Source organism: Pseudomyrmex gracilis, unplaced genomic scaffold, assembly GCF_002006095.1.
Source record: "Pseudomyrmex gracilis isolate BER0280 unplaced genomic scaffold, ASM200609v1 scaffold_286, whole genome shotgun sequence".
NCBI lineage: Eukaryota > Metazoa > Arthropoda > Insecta > Hymenoptera > Formicidae > Pseudomyrmex > Pseudomyrmex gracilis.
In genome coordinates this window covers 23,243-31,879 of record NW_018020870.1, presented here as the reverse complement: position 1 = coordinate 31,879, position 8,637 = coordinate 23,243, and the positions used below count along the sequence as shown (strand labels likewise).

The window sequence follows — 8,637 nt, the reverse complement described above, 5'->3', positions numbered from 1 at the left end:
TATAAAAAGGGACACCTGACCAAGAGCATCTCAGTATCAGGCTGCTCTTCAAACCCTGATGAAGTGAGCTGTAATGTTCACGAAACGTCGGTATAAAAATGACACTAACGCGGTTCAAACCCGAAAAAACATCTTTGTATGTTAATAAAATTGAATGTTTGAAAAAAGAAAAAAGTAACAGTAACATTAACTCAATAAAACCTATCATGTATTCTGTGAAACCGATAAATACTTGCGTAATCAGTGATTCTGTCAATGTTTCTAAAAAACATATTTTTACAATTATTGACAAACCAACGCCTCAAATTTCTGACTCCAATCATGTTGTTATTAATGCTAACAGTTTTAGCAGTTTTGTGTCTTCAATTTCTTTATTTGATATTCGTGAGAAGTGGTTTGTCAATTTAAGTTCGTTTGACATTCCTGTTGAAGTTATTGAGTTATTACAGTTGGGAGAAAACTTTTCTATGGCAAGTGTTAATAATAGGAATAATTTACTTGAAATTATTAAGGAGTTCTTGAAAACGACTTAAGACTTTACAATAAAAAAACAACAGAGTCATTGAGATCTCATGTGATTCCAATTTTGTCTAACGCTTTGTGTAATAGGAGAAAATTATCTGACATTGACAAAGAACTATTATCCAGAGAGAAACATGTGTTGAATTTTACAAAGAATTACCCTGACATTATGTTTACACGTGCGGACAAGGGCAATGTGACTGTTGCTATTGACAGGACTTCTTACGTAAAGATGATAAATTGTATGCTTGATGATCGATCAACTTATTCTATTGTTGATAAGAACTCCATTAAAAAAATCGAGAACGATCTTAATAAATTGTTACAAAAATGGGCGGATAAAGAATACATTTTCGATATAACTTATAAATCTGTCAAATCTAGTCATGGTTTGTTACCTCGAGCATATGGTATTCCTAAAATTCACAAAAATGACAACACTTTTAGATTAATTGTTTCTACTATTAACAGCCCTTTACATCGGTTTGCTGAATACCTACATAAATTAATTCTAAAAAGTATACCAAATGTTAACAGTCACATTGCAAATAGTTTTGAAGTAGTTGAAAAATTGAATAATTTTACAATTCAGCGAGATCACTTACTTGTTTCTTTAGATGTAATAACATTATTTACGAACATACCTATCGAATTGGCTTATAAAAGTCTTAAAGTCAGATGAAAATACATAAGAAAAAACACAAAAATACCATTAAACGAATTTTTAGAAGCAATTAATTTTGTACTGACATCCACATTTTTCTCTTTTGATAATACGATTTATAGACAAACCTTCGGTATGCCAATGGGTTCCCCTTTATCTCCAATAATGGCTGATATTGTGATGCAAGATTGAGAGAAATCGGTTTTAAAAAAATTGAACTTCAAACCTTCTTTTTATTTCAGATATGTTGACGATATCATTTTGACTGCACCTAATGACAGTTTACAGTTTTTATTGGACATTTTTAATAGTTACCATAATAGATTACAATTTACAATGGAAATACAAAATAACAATTTTTTAAGTTTTCTAGAGGTTAAGATTTTTAATTTTGATGGCAAATTAAGTTTTGATTGGTATCACAAATCAACTTTTTCAGGGAGATATTTGAACTTTTATTCTTCCCATCCTAAATCACAAAAAATCGGTACTATTATAGGTATGGTTGATAGAGTTTTTTTATTATCTGACCCTTGCTACCATAATGATAATTTTTAATTTATGATTGAAGTTCTTCTTAAGAATAACTATCCATTACATTTTATCTTTAAGACAATCAAAAATAGACTCAAGTTTTTAATTAATGACAAATTAAATTTACATATTAATAAGACTGTCCCACTGTCCAAAGATTGTGAGACTAATATTAAATATTTTGTTATGCCTTATTTAACTGATTTTTCTATGTCATTTTCTAATTTGTTCAATAAATCTAAGGAAACCTCTTTGGCATTTCGAAGTGTAAATAAATTGAGTAAATTTATAAAGGTTGGTAAAGATAAAATAGATCATGATCAGAATAAAGATGTGGTGTATCAGATTAATTGTAACAATTGTAATGCTTCTTATGTTGGACAGACGAAGCGAATGGTAAAAACTAGAATTAAAGAGCATAGGAATCAGATTAATAGAAATTCAAATATTTTATCGGTTGTTACTGAACATCGTTTAAATAATAATCACGATTTTATTTGGAATAATGTTAAAATTTTAGATAAAGAAAAATTTTTTTACAAGAGATCTATTTCTGAAATGCTCCACATTCAGTTACAAGACAATCCGATCAATGTCAAATCTGATACTGACGAACTTAAACCTTATTTCTCTTTCTTGGATCTGTTTAAAACTAAAAGATAATCTGTTAATTTAAATGTGTTTTCAACTTGATGTTTATCTCTCTGTGTTATTGATATGAACATGTTTGTATATAAGCTGATGGTGGGAATATTGGTATATATTGTTGTATCTTGAGATTGCGCGCTAGTACACAGTGTCCTGTGCTGACTGTTTTGGATGCTGTCTACTCGCGTGTTGTCTATTCGAAGTATGTATTATTTTTTATATTGTTACTTTTCATTTGTAATCACGGTTTTTTCTTTTCTTTTTTCAATATGTTTTGCGCTTATACCCTTTATTTTATTATTAGATCACATTTGTATACACTGAAGAAGGTCTAAACCTGTGACCGAAACGTCTGTTTAATTAATAAAGAATTTTTGTGATACACGACCAACTTGTATTTTACTGCTCGGATCGGCCTTTCAACTCAATTTTTGTTAATTAGTAGAGATTTAAGTCATATTATTATTTCCTATAACGAACCTATATCTTAATTGCTATCACTTTTCTTTTATATATATATATATTATACAATAAAATATTATCAAAACTTATTTTATTATATTTTACCACTAAGATATTGTATATAATTATTATTTTACATTACAAAAGCTTGTTTTTGCAATAATTTTAAAATATTACTGTTATGTTGTTACAAGTGTGCTAATATTTTGTGGATCTATATCTCTGCAATGTCTTTGTAATGCTGCATTGCAATTTGCAGTGTTGCAACGTTGCTGCAATATAGTTGCAATGAACTGTGCTGTATGGGTATATATAGTTAATCGTTTTTGAGATATGTTGACTGAAATATTTTAGTGTTTTCGGACTTTTAGAAAATCTTGATACATATATGTTATTTTGTACTTATCTACAAAATCTATTAAAGTAGGAATTATTTGAACGATGTAATAAACTCTGCATAAATTAATAATAATAAGATTATATATTTATAGATTCTTCTGGTAAGCCAAACGGTAAACTAGGACCAATGAATCCAACAAATCTAGCTTTATACGATTTTGTAAGGAACTTATTTTCTGAAATTGTGCAAGTGTTTCCGGACCAATATCTTCATTTAGGCGGCGATGAGGTACCTTTTGATTGCTGGGGCAGCAATCCAGAAATTATTGAGTACATGAAAGCACATAATATGTCTAGAAAATACGAATTGCTCGAGAATGAGTACATAGCTAAGATACTCTCAATTAGCAAGTTACTAGATGCTAACACAATTGTCTGGCAAGAGGCAAGGAACTTTCTTTAGTTTTTATTATTATAATATATTTTGATAAAAATGTTTTAACTTTTCAAAGTAATGTATAATTTTTTTTAAATTACTGTTACTTGATGATTTGTAGGTCTTTGACAATGGTGTTGTATTACCCGACAGTACCGTAGTTCATGTTTGGAAGTTACAACAATGGCAAAAGGAGCTAGAGAGAGCAACATTAGCAGGACATCCGGTTTTACTATCCTCTTGCTGGTATCTGGACCATATGGCTGCCACTGGCGGCGATTGGGAAAAATATTATAATTGCGATCCTTTTGACTTCTCCAACGCGATCAATGCTACACATTTAATGCTTGGCGGTGAGGCTTGCATGTGGACTGAATTTGTCGATAAGTAAGTATAACTTTCGGTTTTATTTAGGGTCAAAAATTGGTCACATTTTAAAGTGTTTGAATTAAATTAACAAGAAAAGATATATGTTTAAAGTTACATTGTAGAATAGATAAGTATGATTTATACATACAGATGTCTGGGCAAGATTTAGATTTGTATTTTGTTATATAAAACATAAAGAGTTGTTTTGTAACACATAGAGAAAGCAAATAAAACTTAATGTGTGTGAAGATAGCTCCGCACTTTTTAAATTTCATATTTTTAATAATTATGCCGTATTATGCTACTTTTGTGTCAATTTGTGCCGCAAATCGCAGCTCAATATTGTGAACAATTTTTCAGAAAATTAAATAAGAAAAACAAAATTTTTGCTAACCCCGCACTTTTTGAATTTTGAATTTTTATTGATTGTGCTGTCTTGCGCCACTTTGTGCCGCAAAAAACGCAGCTCAATATATTAAACCATATTTGAGAAAATTTTTTCAAAATATTTTTTTAATAAAAAGAAATAAGGAAATGGCAATAACAAGCTAACACCAGATGTTTGGGTACACTTCTTTTATAATTCGAAGATTTTAAAAAATTCTTACCAAACGTTTCGATCCACTATGGGATCTTCTTCAGTGTTTTAATAAAAACTTACAAAAACATAATGATCTATTTGAGATCATGAAGAATATGGATAAAAAAAGATAAGCTACATAGATATTCAGTATGAGAAAAAGAGAGACGGAATTGGCAGTCACGTAACCGTCAGTATTACGCAACAGGATGCAAAACGTCCTCCCGCTTCGAATGTAACTGACAGACTTAGCGGCCCCCTTCATATTCAAGATACATGTAACGGTCTCATCCCCACCACATCGCTTTAACCGAACGAAGACTAAGTCGCCTTGTAATTTTCCAAAAATGAAAAATATAGTTTTAGCTTGTCCGTGTCCGACATGACGTTAATTGAATTGCTTTGTAATTTGATGTTTATCATCTCGGAAATGAATCTCTTGAAAAAGGAAAATTCTGTGTCCAAGACTTTAACATTTTGCCAATTGAAATTGTGGTCCGTGTCAGTTCTATGCTGTGTAACTACAGAAACATTATCCACACGACAATTAATTTGATCTTTGTGTTCGGAAATTTTACCCAGCAAACACAGAATATAACTGCTATATAACATAGAAGTAACAGCGTGATATACGTAATATAACAGCTGTTATACTCTAGTAACATCGATGTTATATAACTTTGTTTTATAAGTGTAATATAATTATGTTATATATTATATAACATAATTCTATTATTATTGCAACCAATGAGAGTTGCAAACCCGCTTCCTAGCAACGACTGTTTCTACGATAAACAGTTCTTCTTTTCATTCTTCATTCTTTTGGACTGACATTCATTTTTCGACATATTTCTGACTCGTTCTCACGTACTCAGTTGTACGCGTTACATTTGTGATTTTGTGTAAATAAAAACACAACAATTATATTGCTTGTTATTAGCTGGTAATGACATTATAACTTTCATATAACATTTCTGTAACTATATAACAATTATATTACATTCTACTTACATGTTATATTTATATTATATAACTGCAATATACGATAAGTAGGAAATTACAACTAACATGGATGTTACATGCAACGACCATGTTATATTATATTACTTGTTACATTTGTTTTATTACGACAATGTTGCTATTATATATCTGTGTTTGCTGGGGTTGTTCCGCGATATAACAACTTTGGAAGAAGCTTTCAATTCTTTATGTTTTGCTTCAAACCGAATGCACGACATGTTTCGAATAGGCCCCGTTAGCTGCATAGCACGCGGATAATGTAATAATACATGATGCTTATATTTTAGAGTATCTTTAAAAATTTTACGATATTGTTTGTGGTGTTGAACTGTTAGCTTTGATAATAAATCAATGTTTTCATTCGTTATTTCCCGACATAAGATAATTGATATCATTTTACGAAAAAGTATATAAATTTTCCAAACCCGATTGTCTGGAATTAAATCACCAATCAATAATCCGAAGTAATATAAAAAGCATGCTATTTCGGCTGCTAAGTATATGATGTATCCTTTCTTGAAAGCATCTGTAATCAAGAGGCACGGTAGTGCCTCGCGCCAAGTATATGCGCAAACGAAGTGCTGCGCGAGGTACCCCGTGCCTTTTATACGCGAGATTTAGCTGAGAAACTTTTCGAGATTTTCTGATCTCAACAACGGCTAAACCGATCGAGTTCGTAGTAGACTCAATCGAAAGTTGAGATCGAGGCACGAAAAAACTTAGTTCGCGGTTTTTTTTCCCTTCTCAACGGGGATATCTCGATACAAAGTCCGAAATGTCTAAAAACTAGGTTCTACGAATTCTTTCGTCCACGTCTTGGGACAATGGTTGAGCGTACTTCGCCTCTTGTTGCCGCCAGGTGACAACACTTTCGTGTAGATATAGGCTGCGTTCCGAGTTACACATATGCGCGCATTTATCTATAGTACACGTTACAGATAGTATAGAGAAATACGTGATATGCGTAACTCGGAACGCATCCATAATCTCGCGCCAAGTATTAGCGGTAGAAATGATATTAAACATTTTTTGTGTTATTTAATAATACAATTATAATACAATACAATAATATATAATAATACAATATAATAATATATATATTTTTTAATTTATTTTAATATTCTACATTTAACGATACGTAATCTTTTTTTGTGTTTTATTATAATAATACATGATAATACAATAATATATATATAATACAAATATAAAAAAAATTAAAAAATATTATTGAGCGTACACTCTCGTTATTAAATTTGTTAAATAAAAAATAAAAAATACTAAATATAAAATAGATATACTATCCTATGTTAACTCGGTATTTGGAGAGTTCCCGAAAACGCGGTTTTACAATAAAGTTTATGAATAACAAATATACACATTTGATTTATTTTAATATTTTACATTTAACGATACATAGTCTTTTTCGCAAATCGCGGATATCTCGAGAACCAGAACAGATAGCTTGAAACTAATTTTGCAGGTACCTTCAATCGGCTACTCTGCGATTTATGACAAAGAGTGAAAGTTAACAAATTGAATACTTCGAGAACGGTAAAAGTTAGAGCAAAATGGTTTTTACATCTCAATTCCTATTGGTTAGTTGCAAAATACCTTACGGTAAAAATTTGATAATTTCTATTATTTAAACAATTAATTGTTACTAACTAAAGTTAGAAAGTTCGAACTAGGCTGGTATTTTGCAGTTTGTTGCGCTAAGGATTATGGCGCAAACTGTTTTCCTTTATCTCTTTTAATTTAAAAGTTATTAATTTTGCAACTAACTGTGATGTTGCGTAGTAGCGACTTAATGGTGATAACTTATCGATCTTTACGTAAGGTTTAATAATAAGCTTCAACAGATTAAGTTTTAACGGTAAATTTTAATACGTGAAATGTAAAAATGCATTTGGACTGCCGAGATGTTTTTTGTTTGACGTCAATCGAGAAAACATGTTCATGCGTAACAAGGATGGCCGTAATTTATTCGTTCTACACATTTAAGATTTGTTACATTGTCGAAGTAATAGTATTTCTCTCAATCCTGTAATTTTATTGGAATCGTAGTTTTGTTTAGCCGCGAGCATGATGTTTGCAAAAAATTTTATTCTCGATTATGTGGAAAAAGAAAAATAGAATACACATTTACTAAATGTTACAATTTCTTCAATGTGTAAAGTATGCGTGTGTTGTTATTCAAGAGATGTTTTTCTTATTTTGATATATATATATATATAATATATATATATATAATCATATATATAATATATATATATATATATAATCATATATATATATATATATATATGAATATATGAAAAGAATACTTAATCCTCAACGGACGGCGTGTTTTTTTTCGGCACCTTAATTCGCCGGACATGGGTCCTTTTCGTCTTGAGCTTTTTAAAAATATTAAATATTTTTTTTTAAATCTGAAACAATATGTATATACTCTTTAAACTGTCTATTTTAAGACACCATCATTAAATTTAGTGAAAAAAAAGTTTTAATTCATAATTTTTAGCAAATATGACAACAAGAAACTTACTTTTTTCAGAAAGTAATTTTGCTTCAGACGAAAACGACCCATGTCCGTCCGTTGAGGGTTAAGAATAAAACGCAAACAATTAAGTTATATATAATGCAGTAAAAACAGTGTTTGTCAAAACCATATTCTACAAAAATGTGTGATATCCGAACAAAATACCTTTTCAAAAAAAGGTAAAAAAAGGCACTAAGTACATGCGCAACTCGTATCTCTAGAAAAAGTATTACAATCAAAATCTTCCTCTACAAGATCTATTCTACAAAAGAAATGATATAAATAAGTTACGCCAAGTAAAATCTTTTATTATACATGGTTACAAAAATATATAAAATATATAAAACTTTGTAAGTTGTTTATACGTTGTAAAATAGGAAATATTCTAAATCAATAAAAAGGTTCAAATATTGTATGACCACTGCACTTTTTATATAAAGCACTCATTGATGTAAGAAATGACTTTGCCTTGCGTGGAAAATCTTAAACTATGTCGAATCATACATATAGATTTCGATTTGTGT

At 30.0% G+C, this 8,637-nt stretch overlaps 1 protein-coding gene across 1 annotated transcript in view; it reads left to right on the top strand.

Annotated features, from left to right (window-relative positions):
• The window catches only part of LOC109859778 (beta-hexosaminidase subunit beta-like), a 104,371-nt gene extending 100,275 nt beyond the window's left edge, over nucleotides 1–4,096 (top strand). Inside the window, exons 5-6 of the mRNA XM_020438329.1 lie at nucleotides 3,322–3,614; nucleotides 3,727–4,096. Coding sequence (XP_020293918.1) covers nucleotides 3,322–3,614; nucleotides 3,727–3,996 — 563 coding nt within the window. The 3' untranslated portion in view covers nucleotides 3,997–4,096. The remainder of the gene's footprint in view (nucleotides 1–3,321; nucleotides 3,615–3,726) is intronic.
• The last annotated feature ends 4,541 nt before the right edge of the window (nucleotides 4,097–8,637 follow it).